This window comes from Phaenicophaeus curvirostris, assembly GCF_032191515.1.
Source record: "Phaenicophaeus curvirostris isolate KB17595 chromosome W unlocalized genomic scaffold, BPBGC_Pcur_1.0 scaffold_34, whole genome shotgun sequence".
Classification (NCBI taxonomy): Eukaryota; Metazoa; Chordata; class Aves; order Cuculiformes; family Cuculidae; genus Phaenicophaeus; species Phaenicophaeus curvirostris.
The window spans coordinates 2485494-2503158 of NW_027206663.1; the positions used below are offsets into that span (position 1 = coordinate 2485494).

At 40.8% G+C, this 17665-nt stretch overlaps 1 protein-coding gene across 3 annotated transcripts in view; it reads right to left on the bottom strand.

Moving 5' to 3' along the window:
* LOC138733792 (zinc finger SWIM domain-containing protein 6-like) overlaps positions 1-17665 on the bottom strand; it is a 167929-nt gene that overhangs the window by 13942 nt on the left and 136322 nt on the right. For all 3 annotated transcript variants that reach the window (XM_069881283.1, XM_069881281.1, XM_069881280.1), the window contains 4 exons: positions 13634-13894; positions 11552-11687; positions 7558-7715; positions 6874-7037 (listed from right to left, as the gene is read on the bottom strand). In XM_069881283.1, coding sequence (XP_069737384.1) covers positions 6874-7037; positions 7558-7715; positions 11552-11687; positions 13634-13894 — 719 coding nt within the window. The remainder of the gene's footprint in view (positions 1-6873; positions 7038-7557; positions 7716-11551; positions 11688-13633; positions 13895-17665) is intronic.

Genomic DNA, 17665 nt, shown 5'->3' on the forward strand with positions numbered 1-17665 from the left:
AGGATATGTAAGTGATCAGCTTAAAAGGTTTTTTTCCAACCTGGGGAATAACCCATGTCAGGGGCATACCACATTCTCCACAAGGACAGGCGATAGTAGAATGAGCCCATCAAACACTAAAAAATATGTTATTAAAACAAAAAGGGGGAATGAGTGGTGAAACACCGCAGAACAGATTAGGGGAGGCACTGTATGTGTTACTTGAATGTGTGGGAAGATCAAGGAGTGGAGCAATCTCCTATAGTAAGGCATTTTTCATCTTCACAAACAGAGGGTCAGCAGCTCAACAAGGAAGGAGCCAAGGTATTATTAAAATCTTTGGAATCAGGCTGATGGGAAGGACCATATCAGTTAATAACGTGGGGTCGAGGATATGCTTGCGTTTCCACAGGTCAAGGACCCAAATGGATGCCAGCACGGTGTGTCTGCCCATATCTAAGCAGAGACAGAAATTATGATGAAAATGACGGCGATACTAATACGGACAGCAATAATGCTGGGGCTATATCAGCACACACGGACAAGGCAAGAAGCTTGAAGATGAATGATGATTGAAAGAAAAAACTTGTTGTAAAGGATTCTTAAATCAGAAAGCCAGCTAAGGGCCTTAATCAAAATCGCTTTTCTTGCATTAGTATACTTCTTTGTAGCTGTAGTAAGATGTTTCTATGTTTAATCATGTGTCAATCATGTTTTCCGTGAAAGGTACAACAAGCAATTGATATAGTTCAGGAAGTTTATAAACAAAAGAAGGGGGATCACCTTAGAGCAAGATCCAGTGGAAGTGCTGGGATGGACGTGACCACCACCATTGCAGTAGTGCTGCAATCGTCCGCACTTCACACAATACCACAGAACATAAAAGGACCATTGGGGGAGTGGTTTCACTGCCTTGTTGTTAGAATGATTATCAATAACTCGGTTGGGAATCTTTGTTTTACCTGGGGTCATAGATGCAGGCTTTACTGGAATAATTCAAGCAAGTGTTATAAACACTATTTCCACTAGTATTAATACCAAAGGATAGCCGGATAGTGTAATTAATTTTGTTCAAAGCAGCTGTGTTCCAATCTGACTCCATAGAGCATGGCTTACAAGGTTTTGGGTCCACGCGAATCCCTGAAAAACATTTGGTTTAGTCCTTGCAAAATCAGCGTCCTATGTTGAAGTGCACATTAAGTTTCAAAAAAAAGGAGGAAAGCCAGAACATCTTAAAATGGCTGTAGTGTAACCCTTTGTTGTGCATGTTCCATTAATCTTGTGGGGGAGAGATGTGTTAAGTGCAATGGGAATAGGCATTGGAACCATGAACGAGTGAAAAATTGGGTGCATTGCAAAATTTAGTGGAGGAGTAAACAGATCTAGGACATAGAGTCCTAGCTCGTAGTCCTTAGAACCCACCTTTATTTGTGATAAAAAAGAAATCTGGAAAATGGCATTTATTATATGACTTTTCTAGACAAACTATAGGAGGCCTTAAATAAGCAGGCAGGCAATATCGCCGCTAGAGAAGTGTTGCTTAAACAATTAGCCTTAGTGGATACAAAAAAAAAGACTTAGTGCACTGTTAATTGCATGATCACCTGTTACAAAGATTGCTTGTTTTACCAGAATTGACTGATGCCGACTTTATGAGAGCAATGCAAGTAATGGCTCGGATGCCTGTGCCTCCTGGCTTTATACCAAAGGGCACTAGAATTACTCAGCTGATTTGTTTTCCAGCAATTGTACCCCATGCAGGAAATCGCATACAGGGAGACGGAGGCTTTGGCTCAACTGAGTAGTCCGTGATTCTATGGATGCAGAAACTACAAAAATCATGAACCTGCAAAGTACAACACTCACGGAGCAACAAAGAGCAATATTTTACTGGAATTGAAATACTTCTTCTGTTATTATAGACTAATCAACATTATATGGATGCATTGAGCTAGCTTTGAAATGAGTGGTCATGTGTGTGTGTGTTTGAAGTGCTTCAAACGTTTGTAAGACTTGCAAATTGGTTTTGATTAATCTTGGAAATACATTTCTGGGATGTTTCAATCTCAAATGTCCACTAAGCTGGCAAACAGGTAGATTTACCTGGGGATCTTTGGAATGAAAGGCTTCAGAATAAAAAAATTTAAAATACCTTGAAAAACAAAAAAAAAGGAAAAATAGAGAGAGAAAAAAAAAAATGGAAAACCCCCAGCCTTGCAGATGTGTGTGTGTGAGTGCCCCCCCCCACCCCTTTCTAAGTTTTTTTCTCTTTTCAGCTTCTTTGCCAAAGTCCAGAGGAGTTAACTGTGTTATCTCTCTAGGGGAATGCCAATTTGTGAGAACACTCTGCATTCCAGTGTCCCTTATCAGATCAGCAACTGCTGGGCCCTAGCACAAACAACCTGTTAGGGATATTAGGACAATGAATAGAGGAAAATTAAAAACATGCATTAATAATTATTGAGTGGATATTTGACCACATCAAAAAAGAAAAACAAAAAAACCCCCATAGTCACTAGATTTGAAATGATTACAATGATAATCACCAAGGGAAGATAAAGAAGCATTTCAGTTATTAGGCCAGGACCCGACAATCATTTATATCCCAATGACAAAAGAATATGTTAAGTGATGCATGGCAAATATTTTGAATTTACAAGTAGCTCTAACAGATTATCCAGGAAGTATTGATATCCATTTACCAAGTCATAAATTGTTTTCCTCTTTAAAAACATTACAAATAGAACAGAAGCCCTTATGTAGAGACCAACCAGTTGACGGCCCTACAATATTTACTGATGGCTCAGGAAAAACAGAAGAGCAGTACTAACATGGAAAGAAAATGGACAGTGGGCAAATAAAGTGTAGTTTATATAGCAGAAGGTTCAATACTAATAGTAGAATTAAATGCAGTGCTAAAGCCTTTGTACGGCATCATAGTCCCTTTAATTTAGTTACAGATTCACAAAATGTAGCCAGAGTAGTGCAGCATATAGAAAGAAGATGGTTAAAACAGGTAAAGCAGTTACGGTTTCAAGTCACAGCTAGAAGAGCAGAATTTTATGTGATGCATATTCGGAGTCATACATCACTTCCAGGATTTATAGTCGAAGGGAACAGAATAGGAGACAGACTGACAGTAGGGCCAGTCCAAGGCCCACTACCAAACATTATTCAACAAGCACTAATGTCACATAATCTTATCATCAGTCTGCCAAGGCACTACGTAGGCAATTTAAAATTTCAATATAATTAGCGCGGAACATAATAAAATATGCCCAGATTGTCAACAAATACCATCATTACAGCCTAGAGGAGCCAACTCGAGGGGATTAAGCGCTTTACAAATTTGGCAAAAAGATACTATTCACATACCTGAATTTAGAAGATTGAGATATGCACGTTTCGATTGACAGGTATTCAAATGCAATATGGGCAACAGCACATACAGGGGAATCTTTAAGGGAAATAGCAAACTCACACAAGTAAAAACAGACAATGGGCCAGGATATATAGCGACCAACTTGTGAAGTTTTTTCCAACCTAGGGAATAACACATCACAGGGACATACCACGTTCTCCACAAGGACAGGCAATAGTAGAGCAAGCCTATCAGATGCTGAATAATATGTTGTTAAAATAAAAAGGGGGAATGAAGGGTAAAACACCATAGAAGAGATTAAGTAAAGCACTGTATGCATTGAATTGCTTAAATGTGAGAGAGAATCAGGAAATAGGAAAATCACCTGTAGTAAGGCATTTTTTCATCTTTACAAACAGAGGGTCAGCAGCTCAACAAGGAAGGACCATATCAGTTAATAACATGGGGTTGAGGATATGCTTGTGTTTCCACAGGTCAAGCACCCAAGTGGATGCCAGCACGGTGTGTCTGTCCGTATCTAAGCAGAGACAGCAATTATGATGAAGATGACGGCATTACTAATATGGACAGCAATAATGCTGGGGCTAGATCAGCACGCATGGATGGGGCAAAGAAGCTCGAAGATGGATGATGATTGAAAAAACTTGTTAAAAAGTATTCTTAAGTCAGAAAGCTAGCTAAAGGCTTTAATCAAAATTGCTTTTCTTGCATTAGTATACTTCTGTGTATCTGTGGTAATATATTTCTACGTTTAATCATGTGTCTATCATGTTTTCCATGGAAGGTACAACAAGCAATTGGTAGTTCAGGATATTTATAAACAAAAGAAGGGGGAGATGCGGGCATAAAGATTCCAGTATTGTGTGTATGCTGGGGCAAACGGCCGATGCCTTGGTGTACTTGCAATATTAGCAGCAAGCACAGAGCAAACGGCCGATGTTCTCATGCTTGCTAGCTTGTTGAGACCTCGGAATCTTTATTAAGGCCCACGAGTTAATAACAAAAGAATGCACTAGGCGGAAAGCATGAAGATAAGGGGCACATCTGTGGAAAACGGGGTTGCACTCTATCGCTGTACTGCGGGATTCTCACGGGTGGAAATTCACTGGGATAGCTGTTACTGGATATATAAGGTTTGCATCCTCTCAATAAAATTGATCTCGCTTGTTGCCTCATCGATGGGGTCCGTGACTTAATCGCTACAAGCCACCTCTTCCTAAAAGGGAATTCCAGATCTGTCCAAGTTCTATCCAAGATCTGTGCTATCAATTGAAGAGAGTTTCTCAATAGGTTAGCAAGTCTGAAAAAGACAAGAAGCCTCTGGGAATTACATATCTTACCTGAAAGCCAAGCTCTTCCACAGAGAACAATCTTAATTTTGTCCTGATGGATTGGGGTTTTTTTAATAAGAATTCCTTAGTCTAAAAGAACAGATCTCACTATCCTTAAGAGGTGCTAGAAATGGCCAACCAACCATTAGCTCCAACACCAATGTGGAACCTCTTTGTCATGCACATTGGAAGGAGGTTTATTTATTTACAGACTTTCAGGGAAAGGATACCACTTGCCAATTACGCACCAAGTGATCACTTGCACTAATTTGCTCAGCAGTTCTGCCAGCAGTATCCATCTGCATGTGTGCAGTAAGAGTTACTTGCATTGATGTAGCATACAACAGGCAAATGGAGGAATAGAAGCCCCTGCTGAACCTGCAGATCTTGCAGTGTCTGTGCCAGTAAGGTTCTGAAGGACAGAATACACCTGAGATGCTCCATGCCCATTTGGCCATACTGATGATCTCTTTCCACAAGTTTAAATGCCTTCCCTCTGCTGAGTCATAAAATATACTGCCATTGCAAATAGGGAGAAAGAACTCACAAGTCCATACATTACTCCCAAATCTAGAATAATATGGCCAGGAAGATGATCAGAGGGTTTGAGCACCTCCTGTACAAGGACAGGCTGAGAGAGTTGGGCTTGTTTAGCTTAGAGAAGAGAAGGCACCTGAGAGACCTTATAGCAGCTTTCCAGTACTGAAAGGGGGCCTACAGGAAAGCTGCGGGGGGGGGGGGTGGCGGCTCTTGATCAGGGAGTGCAGTGACAGGTGAGGGGTAATGGTTTTAAGCTGAAAGAGGGCAGAGTTAGAATAGATATTAGGAAGAAGGTTTTTGCTGTGAGGGTGATGAGGCACTGGCACAGGTTGCCCAGAGAAGTTGTTCCTCAGTCCAGCTCCTGGATCCAGTTCCCGAGTCCAGCTCCTGCCTGCTGCTAGGTCTAGTCCGGGACCTTCCCCGCACCTCCCCTGCAGTCTCAGTGGTGCCTGTAGTCCTCTGGGGAGTTTGAGTTCTTAATGAAGACATTCTGATGACACCACCATCCACACAAGGGTATCCATGAACACAGTGATATCCAAATGCGCTGCTATCACTGAATGATGCTTGGTGAATGCTTGAGATGCCATTCAAATCAATCATAAGGATCTTTGTCTCTCAAGTAAATAAACATAAACAAGGCAGAATCCCACAGGCAGTAACATACCAAGATGTGAAAAAAAAGAAGCAGATTTCCACAGCAACCTTGGGAATAAGAAAGGCTAACAAAGCACACAAATCTCAGCTTTCTGATTAAAGACTAGCTTCTAAAGGCTGAGAATAGGCAAATAGTACCTTTCTTTGGCATGAGAACAACTGGAATAATATCCTTTGCCCAGAATTTTTTTGAGCTTTGTTTACTGAAGCAAATCAATAAATGGTTTTCTGATCTTTGCAAATTTTGTTGTTGTTGCTGTTGTTTTTAAGAACTTCCTGAAGAGGGATGAAGAGATTTATTTTTGTGTAAACAAACAGTGTAAACTCCAAGATACATCAGTGTAAGGCAACATTACTTCAGATACCTACAAACTTAGCTGTCTCCTTTTACCTTGTAGTCTCTCCTAAAAGCCTGAAAACTGATCTGAGGGTACACGTGAAGCTGAGTCTGATGCAGATGGCCATCCCACAGCTTGTGGAGTACAGGATTTGATGAAGGAAGGGAGAAGGCTGCTGTTAGTGCAGTCTGCCTTAGAAACAGGTCATTATGGTTGACCTTGGTTTTCTCTAGTAATTCTACAAACTCCTACTAAATCTAATTTGAAGGAAAGGAAGGGAAGGATGGGAGGAATGATAAGAAATCCCCCCATTCAAAAGATCTGCAAAAGTGCATTTCTGGCAAGCAGAAGAATTTAGCCATCTGTACATATAGTCCTGAATCCATTGCATTAGTCCTCTCTTACCCCTGATCAGAGAAGTACCCTGCAGCCAGCTGCTCCCTGCTCTCTCTTCCACTTGAATGGCACAAAGGAGCTGCACAGACCCTTGCTCTGTGTTTACCAATCAATTGCACTTTACATCAGAAAACAGAATCTAAAATTCCAGACAAAGAGTATAGTCCTCAGTGACTTTAAAGAGCTGTATCCACCAATACAGGGTCAAATTCCTGTCTTCTACTGTAGTAATAACGAACAAGGAAAATACCTGAAGGCCCAACTCCAGAGAAACTTTCAGAAGAGTGATGTCTGGCAAGCTGTCCATGAGTGTAGCTATTTTAAATGCATCCTGGGCAAGTTTGAAGATGTGTGATGAGGAGTGGATATTTTTCTGGATGGATTCTAACACTGTTTCCAGCCTCTGAACATCACCTGCAAGGTGTAAACAGAATCACCAAAACAGAACAAGCTCCCAAAACATCCAGAGATGCATTATAATTGGGTCTGCTATTGCTAATTAATAGTACAATGTTTCAGTTATACACATTTTGTTTTCTATAAACCTTCCATAATTAAATCACATGAATGAAAGATACAAGACAGCACTAATCCCTCTAGTGTCTGATGGTGTTAGTGTAGTACATGGCCAAAAGTCCTGATTTGTGAATTTCAGAAGTGATTTGTCCACTCCTGGGTTTCACAGTCTATATCATGTGTCAGAAGAACAAAAAGCTTTCTCATCAGCCTCAAATCAAGCCCATCCGGCTACCATCTAGCTAGTTTAACCATTTTGCTAGAAAATGAAATGACAGGTTTAAGTCAGTTCAGTTTGCTGTTCCCATTTCAAGCTCCTCTCAGACTGCAATTCGGATTCCTAAACACAAGTTTTATAAACTGTTTATTCCATGTAATATTAAAAGCATACATTTAGTTGAGTACATAACTGATGTACCTTTGGCCGCTGTTAGCATGGTTGATGCCAGCTCACACTGCTGGGATTCGATGTGACTTAGGGTGAACCATCGGGGATACCGGTTTGGAACAACTGATGCAATGTGGTGTGGGCGAGACACATCTCCTGAAGTTGCTGTAGATTCCAATACTAGCAATCTGAAATAAGGAAGAAATCCTCATTCATTAAATCATTATTATATTAGGTTACTCATAAGCAGAACTAAAGCTGCAAGAACACTTGACCTTGTTTATGAAATGTGCAGTTTTGAGTATAAAGATATCGGAAAACCACTTCTCTTCTTGAGGAATCTTAAAAGTCCATTTGCCAAACTCAGTGGGCATCTGCAGGAATTCACAGGACAATTAAGCCATTCATTAGTCAAGGCAGCAAAGACTTACTGCATCATCCATAGAGTTGAAGCTTTTTTCCCCTTGCCTTGTTTCAGTCTTTGAACCACAGCCCTTAGGAAGGAAAGTAGAGTAGTTCTCCATCGTACTGAGAACATGTAAATATTTTCCAATATTTGGAATATACTTTCTTTACTTGCAAATGCTCAAAGTAAGGGAGAGAGCTATTCAACAAGTCATTTGGATTTTGACCTTGCAATAAATTCAGACATACCAAAAAGGGCATTTTACTGTTCAAATATCAACTGCTTTTCAAAATCCTTAAACTCTAGCCTCTCAACATTTGATAATGTGCACGCTAATAATTAAGAAAAAGACTTCCCCCCTTTGATTTGTATTGAGTCAAATCTCTTTCCTAACACCACTGAGATACCTTTATATGGCTTTATATACATAAAAATAAGATATATATAAATTCTTCAGTTGATTTTTTCCAAGCACAGAGAGAGGAGGGAGAAAAAACGATGCATTATTAAATGGTTTCAACAAACAGGAAAAATCCCAACTACATAATGCAAAAAGGATTATTATGTTATGAGTAACAGTAAATAGACAAACAGCATGAAAGGAAGAGGCTGTTTTGGGGAAATCTTTTGTCATTTTGAATTTCATTGCCAGCTTCTATGTTCCTTTGCTGTGAAAAGAAATGCTGTTGTGAATTGGTCACTTTCATGCAATTTTGGCAAGATTAGGGAACTTCATAACAAACACAAGCAGATTTAGCATTCTTCACTTTTTTCCCCCTTTCAAACATCAATTATTTAGCTAGTTTTTAGCAAAGCTACTTTATGTTTAAACATCACCATTAAAATCTGACTCCCAAAGCCTGGGTTGAAATTCAGGCTTAATAGTGCCAAACTAAGCCAAACATTCAAGTTCAGATTCCAAGTGAGCGGTCAAATAGGTCACTGCAGATTCACATTCTCCAAGGCTCTACTCCATCTGTTTCAGTGGTGCAAGAAGAGAACTGTATACAGAAGCGACTGTCAAGGATAGCGCACACTGTCCTTGCAGACCTAAGGTGCACACATGAAAGGCCTTATGGTCTCAGCTTCCATTGATTTCACACTGAATGTCACACACTCAAAAAGAAGATTAAAAATATATAACAGCTACAGATGATGTTGAATACAGAGTGGCAAAATACTCCAGTTGCTATCATGGGTCAATGATCTGCATAGACTGACACTAAACACTTATGTCTGGAGAGCAACTAGCTGTGGTTTTGGGAAGTTAACTTTGATGAACGTTCAAGTGAAGAAATAAACATGCTTCACTTCTAAAAGCATGAGTGACCGCAGATTTCTATGCAGAAATACTTCACCTATGCCATGGAGGAAGGGATGCTCACATTTCCCCTCTTCTGATCCATTCCACCTCAAACAGAAGACAGACATTCAATCTTCATGTTTGCTTTCTTCTTTCCCCCCTCCAAGCAATGTTTAGTTTTAGTTTTTCATTTGGTTTCTATCAGGAGTGCTTTGTACACTGAACTATCACTTCGGTGTGAATGGAAAGAGTAATCAACCTTCTACATAAGAATTTTTGAGAAGTGCCAAGGAATGTAGACAGACGTAGAATAGAAAGCATCTGTACCTGCCATCACCACAATTCAAGATAGCAGCCTTCATTTCTTAAGTGTCAAATATATATATAAAAAACCCCAAATAAATATATCTATAGATATAAATAAATAAAAATTATCTCATCTGCATTATAAAGTGACGCCAAGAGAGCTATGGAGAACAGCCCTGATTATGCTGATATCTCCTGTGATTTTACCAGATGGAAACAAATGGACAACTCTTTCTTATACTGGTCTGTTTGAGAAGTAACTACTTGGGCTGAGATGGCAGCTTCATGCCAAAAGATGGCTAGAGCTCCCCATGATTAACTAGAGATTTCATCAATTGAATCTTTCAGCGTCTTGCTTGTTTTTCCAGTTGAGAAAGGAAACTTCCAGAAAAGGAGTTGTCAGTTATGATTTGTTTCTGGGGAAAGCCCAAATCCTTCTTCAAGAGGACTGGCATGCTGCCATCACATTTGCTTAAGCATTTAGTGCACTGTGCAAAGTTGCTGACAGATGTCTATTCCAGCCTATCAACGTAGCTTCAGTAGTTTAGTTCAAGGAGGAAAACTCCACACAAACAATCTCCAAGAGACACTTTAAAGTAGTGACTGGAATTAAATATAAGAATGCAAGTCTACTTTATAAAATTGATCTTTTTTTTTTCCTTAAAAAAAAACACCAAAAAACCCAAAATCAAAAACCCCACCACATACAACCACATACCACATAATTTGTACTATCTTGCTGATCTGGTATGACCAAGTTTATTGATGCACTGAACTTGCAATGAAAAAAAGGGGTGTATCTAGATGGCCCTGACAGCTTTCTGATCATACTTTTGTATGTTCTCAACAGTTTATCAGTAACATATTTTTGTCTTCTCAAACTATTTCCTAAAATTCTAATCATAAGCAGCAAGTATGCAAGGTCAGTCTTCATATGCACACCCTCCCATTTATTCCTTTGAACACAGGATTATTTGTTCCTCATTTAGCTTTCTGGAGAAACTAGCTCAAGAATACACACCTCCAAACCACTAAGACACAATCTGTCTGATGAAGCTAAATGCTGCTTATGTGGATAGTGCGTGTCCTTCAGTTACCATGCAACCATTCTTGATAATAACAACTAGGAAAACCCAACACTGTTGCTTTGTTTCAAATCTGGGATGTGACGGCTCTTAGTATTCAGTTGTGGCTATTCTTTGTCAATCATCATTTACTACAAGTTCTTGACAGTGACTGGACAATCCAGATGGGACCGGTTTCTGCCCTACACTGTATGAAGACAACATAAATTTATGGCTGATCATTTAGGCCCTTGGAACTTCCATGAGAAGACCCTTCTTAGCCACCATTAACAATCTGGTCTGCCCTGAGATAAAGTCAGCACACACTGAGCAAACCCTGAGAAACATTTTTCCCTGATTACTGAAGACAAATGGGATGCAAGTCAGAGATTTTCTTGTCATATGACAATCCCATCATTCCCCTAGAAGTGTGCAAGACCGCTTAGTTATGAAGCACAAGAAAAAAATACTGGCTCAGACCACACCATATCATTTCAAATCTATCATTGAGAGTTAATTTATAAAGAAGGCTGGCAGAGCAAGTAGTCCTAAGCAGCAGATGATCCTGAGACTGCTGCCTCTTTCCTCATTTCCTTGCCACTACCATCTCACCCACCCACCCCATCACATCAGTAAGAGAACACATGCACTAAAGCTGCTGTTTAAGACAAAAACACATGCCCCAAGAGTGGAATTCTAAAAGGATTTGTAGTATAGAATGCTGTTTTACAGTTGTAGAAACACTTAATTGTACATTTATAAATTATTATTATACTGTAGATACTACAGACATCAATTGCTTTTACAGATGACAGAACCAAAGTAATTTCTCCTTAAAGGGAACAATGCTGCTTTTAGAAAAAAAGACTAGGTCTTGATTACCAAGCTTTTTCCTCTTTTCCAAACTGCTACTTGTGCTCTTCTAGATGACTTATGAATACATACCGCATGGCTCTCAGTGCAGTTTTGTATGCCAATTCAGCATCATGAGGTAGGAGAGAGGTGAAAAGATACTTGGCAAATGTGTGCATTGGAACACTCTCTCGATGGATGACTTCACCTAAACCACTATAAGGTCCAGCTGCAGGAAAGAGAAAGAGAATGTCAGTCTTTACAGACTGTTAAAACCCAACTTCTGTACCTTTAAAAACATTCACTATACCTTGAGTTAGAATTGGTATTTAGAGACAGTTTGCTGTACAAAAGGTAAAGTTACATCGATATTTTTGTGAAATATATTACAAGTATATTAAGTACCATATATTCTTTGAGACAACAAGACAGACTGAAAATTGTATAGTACTAAGCACATTACCAGTGCACATACAGATGACAGAAAGGTCACGAAGCTCATTCAGCAAGTCTATGGTATGCAAAAGTAGGTGATAATCTTAGCTTTTCCTCTGTGTGGTTATATTGTGCACATGAATCCCTAAGCACCTTCTGTTGGTGCATAATTACTTTATCACAAATCCATCAGAACAAAAAAAAAGTGGTAGTTGTGGAAAAACATATATCCTCAATTGAAGCTACATGACCAATCACTACAGCAGCACCTGATCCATATTAATGTCTCATCTGACATTAGGCATTTAAATAATCCTTTGGTCTGGACTTGTTCTCCAGAGAAGACTAGGTCATATCTTGCACCAAAGCTGCTTTTGTTAGTCCATTATAGTGACAGGACCTCAAAAATTCTATTTCTTGTGGAGAAACTATTCCCATTGTTGGGGCAATGGATTTTGTCCACACTCAGTGCAGCCAGTGTAGTACTTCATAACAGCAGTGTCAAGATTTACAACAGAAATGATGATTTAAAAAAATTAAATGTAACTATTTGCTTGCTGAGTTATGAATGTTCATAGTGCACGTGAATCCCAGTTTTACATTTCTCCTGCAACCTTAAGGCTGTTATTCCTATTAATAGGAAAACTTTATCAAGTAGATTTTTTACTTCAGTGGCTAAAGGAATCAGGCATTAAATGTTGCAAGATACAGAGTAAGAATCTTACATTAAAGTATTATTGGACAATTATTGCACAAATAGCAGCCAGCAGTCCAAGAAGTGACTACTTCCTCTTCTACTAGAGATTCCAACCCACCACACTTGCATAGATGAATGACTGTGTGGGCACACTTCTACACTGCAGTCACATGCCAGCTTCCAGCAGTGGTTCAAACTAACATCGCTGACCCTACACTGAAGCAGATGAGGAGTACTCAAAATTTATTCAACCACTTCTGCTGCAGAGGATGATGAACTCTATGAGAGAGAGATAGTAATAACTTGGACCAGTACAGCTGTTTCAGCAATGTCTTTCTGACTGGTGTCTTAAAAAGAATTAGGCATGAAAAAATATTCGAGCTCCATTGGTGAGCATTTTTGAAGCCTAGGGCTGATCACAAAGGAAACACTGAAGATCAAGCAGGTGACAGTGTGTCGCATTCATTTAAAATTAAGTTGAACACCATTCAAAACTAGCTGGCTTTGCTTCAATGAAATTGAAATTACATTTGTATATCTACAGGACTAACTATAAAAACACAATTGACAGGGTTAAGATCTTAAATCATTGCACAGTTTTTCTTCCATGTGAGCTGGCAGTTTCTGCCTAACCTGGAGCAAACTGAAGCTATTGCAGAAAAGCCAGATTTCTCAGCACACAGTAATGCGACACCATCATTGCACACTGCTCACCACAGCAATTTTGTAGTTGTTTTAGCAGATTTCCTGCTATGATCAATTGCTTACTACTCTAAGAAAACAAAAAGAATATCAGCAGTCACAGTAGTAAACTAGAAGTATCAGAGAATACTTGAGAAAAATCCTGCCTTTTCCTCATAAAGCATTCTTACTAGTAAACAGATAAATGATTTTACAATCCATAGGATCCCTCTATGGTGGTTATAGCTCTATGTCAGAAAACATCTTAAGTATGTAAGGCAGTCTCTACTGGAATGCTAATTCAGTGGGCTTGTGTAAGTGAAGACAGTTTAAAGAAGCTGTTAGAATCTACATTGAGCTACCTTCTAATAGGAAGACTGCTTGTTTTCGAAAAATCTTCACCAGAGTATCATCCAATTCAATTTCCTGTAGCTTAGAAATGAGCTGCTCCTCATTCCGACAAACCTTTTCTTGTGCATACAAGCCATCTGGCATTATTCGTTGCTGTCCCAGCCCTATCAATGCTACTTCCATAGCCAGCATTAAATAAGATTCCCCTTCTTCTAAGAACTTGTGTGCAGGCAGGTGCTGGTACTCCAGGGATTTGCATTGCCCCATGTTCTCTGTAAAGGGCGACACAAAGAACAACACATCAGGAAATTATTCTAATCCATAATCTGCCTGTAACACCACATTTACAAATGCTTACACTGACAGTATTTTTTTAAAATATTTATATTACTAACGCAATCTCAAGATCCAATGATCCAATTTAAACTACCGGATCCAATTCCGTATGGCAGAAATACACAAAACAACTAGGTTTTAAAAAAACCACACAAGTAAAAATAAAAGTTTTCATTTTAAACTGCATGATTTGGAGAAAGGTAGTTCCTCCAGCTTTGTGTTAATAAGGCCAAAATTGGAAGATCTATTTCAATTTTATTTTCCCACTCATTTCCCTATCTCCTTAAAGCTTTGATGTTGTATAAGTAGAAAGAGAAGGTGCTTGTACACCTGCATAGATTTCACTTGAAGCTATTAGGATTATGCAAATATAGTAGGCCTGGGAACTCCACAACTTTAAAGCATCCTGTTTGATAGAGCTCTTTTCATATATTTTTATTGTTACAGATGTATTTATGATAAACATGTATAATGTTTCTAACTTTTATTAGCACTAGAAATGCTAATTTTAGTAAAGATTACTCGTAAATTCCACACAGACCAAGCCATAAATTGCTTTAAAGAATACTACCGATTCATTTGGTACTTCACAGATACACAATATGACAAAATGCTATTCTAACAACTTAGCAGTCTACAATCTAGTTTGGAAGCAAAAATTTGTAATGTAAGGAGATGGACAGTTGCAGTAAATGAGAAGGCAGAATGCATTTGGTTGACTGCATATACATGTGCAGGGGGAACTTACTTTTCAAGACACTACTTCTATTTCATGGTGATGTTCTGTTTTTTTTTTCCTCCAATTGCAAATAAGGTCTTCCAGAATCGGTGGATATCTGATTAGAACTTTATTGAAGAAAATCTAACTGAATAAGTTTTGAGGCAAAGCCCACAAAAGATTGGGGATGTACATATGAAAGAACTGTAGATAGAGGTATGAATAAAGTTTCTGACAATGCAGAAGTTGATAAGAAACTACCACAGCAGTGGAAAGAGACCGAGAATAAGGAATAAATCAGTTAATCTCCTGAGAAGAAAATACTGAAGTTAAAACAGACATACACATCCTGTCCTAAATCATGTATCAATTCTGCAACTCTATTTTCTAATTCATAACCTCTATCATAGAATAACCAGATTGGAAGAGACCCACAGGATCATCGAGTCCAACCATTCCTATCAAACACTAAACCACGCCCCTTAGCACCTCGTCCACCCGTGCATTACACACCTCCAGGGAAGGTGAATCAACCACCTCCCTGGGCAGCCTGTTCCAGTGCCCAATGACCCTTTCCGTGAAAAAATTTTTCCTAATGTCCAGCCTAAAACTCCCCTGGCGGAGCTTGAGGCCATTTCCTCTTGTCCTGTCCCCTGTCACTTGGGAGAAGAGGCCAGCTCCCTCCTCTCTACAACCTCCTTTCAGGTAGTTGTAGAGAGCAATGAGGTCTCCCCTCAGCCTCCTCTTCTCCAGGCTAAACAACCCCAGCTCTCTCAGCTGTTCCTCATAAGGCCTGTTCTCCAGCCCCTTCACCAGCTTTGTTGCTCTTCTCTGGACTCGCTCCAGAGCCTCAACATCCTTCTTGTGGTGAGGGACCCAGAAGTGAACCCAGAATTCAAGGAGCGGTCTCACCAGTGCCGAGTACAGAGGGAGAATAACCTCCCTGGACCTGCTGGTCACACCATTGCTGATACAAGCCAAGATGCCATTGGCCTTCTTGGCCACCTGGGCACACTGCTGGCTCATGTTCAGTCGGCTGTCAACCAACACCCCCAGGTCCCTCTCCTCCAGGCAGCTTTCCAGCCAGACTTCTCCTAGTCTGTAGCACTGCATAGGGTTGTTGTGCCCCAAGTGCAGGACCTGGCACTTGGCCTTGTTAATCCTCACGCCACTGAACTCAGCCCAGCGGTCCAGCCTGTTCAGATCCCTTTGCAGAGCCTCCCGACCCTCCAGCAGATCGACACTTCCACCCAGCTTAGTGTCATCCGCAAACTTGCTAAGGGTGCACTCAATGCCTTCATCCAGGTCATTGACAAAGACATTGAACAGGGCTGGACCCAGCACTGAGCCCTGGGGAACCCCACTTGTCACTGGCCTCCAGCTGGATTTAACGCCATTTACCACCACTCCCCGGGCCTGGCCAGCCAACCAGTTTTCCACCCAGGAGAGTGTGCGCCTGTCCAGGCCAGAGGCTGACAGTTTCTCAAGCAGAATGCTGTGAGAAACTGTGTCAAAGGCTTTACTGAAGTCCAGGAAGACCACATCCATCAGCCGAGTCACTTTGTCATAGAAGGCGATCAGGTTAGTCTGGCAAGACCTGCCTTTTGTGAACCCATGTTGACTGGGCCTGATCACCCAGTTCTCTTGCATGTGCTTCATGATAGCACTCAAGATCACCTGTTCCATGACTTTCCCCAGCACTGAGGTCAGACTGACAGGCCTGGAGTTCCCTGGATCCTCCCTGCGACCCTTCATGTAGATGGGCACAACATCAGCCAGCCTCCAGTCCAGTGGGACTTCCCCAGTCTTCCAGGACTGTTGGAAGATGATGGAAAGGGGTTTGGCCAGCACATCCGCCAGCTCCTTCAATACCCTTGGGTGGATCCCATCCGGCCCCATAGACTTGTAGCTGTCTAGTTGGGCTAGCAAGGCTCTGACCACCTCCTCTTGGATCATGGGAGCCTCATTTTGCTCCTCTAGGTCCTGGGTTTGTACACAGATGGAACAACTTTCTTTACAATTAAAGACTGAGGCAAAGAAGGCATTAAGTACCTCAGCCTTTTCCTCATCCCCTGTCACTGTTGTTCCTTCTGCGTCCAATAGGGACTGTATGGTCTCCCTAGTCCGCCTTTTATTATTTATATATTGATAGAAAGATTTTTTGTTATCTTTCACAGACTTTGCCAATCTGATTTCTAGCTGAGCCTTAGCCCTTTTGATTTTTTCTCTACACAATCTCACTTCCCTCCTGTAGGCCACCCAAGAGGCCTGTCCCCTCTTCCAGAGCCCATAAACATTTCTCTTCTTCTTTATATCACTCAAGATCTCTCTGTTCAACCAAGCTGGCTTTCTCCCCTGCCGGCTTTTCTTCCGGAACATGGGGATGGCTTTCTCCTGAGCTGCTAGGATTTCCTTTTTGAAGAGCTCCCAGCCCTCATGGGCTCCCTTGCCCTTAAGGACTGTCTCCCATGGGACTTTGCCAATCAGCCTTCTGAAGAGTTCAAAGTCTGCCCTCTGGAAATTTAATGCTACTGTCCTACTAACCACCCTCTTCACTTCACCTAGAACTGAAAACCCTATCATCTCATGATCGCTTTGTCCTAGGCATCCACCTACTGCCACATCCCCCACAAGGCCTTCTCTGTTCACAAACAGCAGGTCCAGGAGGGCACCAGCCCTTGTCGGTTCATTCAGCAGCTGTGTAAGGATGTTGTCTTCCATGCATTTCAGGAACCTCCTGGACTGCTTCCTTTCTGCTCTATTGTACTTCCAGCAGATATCAGGAAGATTGAAGTCTCCCACAAGAATGAGAGGCATCTATCTAGAGATTAACCCCAGCTGTTTATAGAAGAGCTCATCTGCTGCTTCTTCTTGGCTGGGTGGTCTGTAACAGACTCCCATCACAAAATCTACCTTCTGGTGGGCTCCTCTGATTTTAACCCACAGGCACTCAATCTCCTAATCACCACAATCCATCTCAACAGTGTCC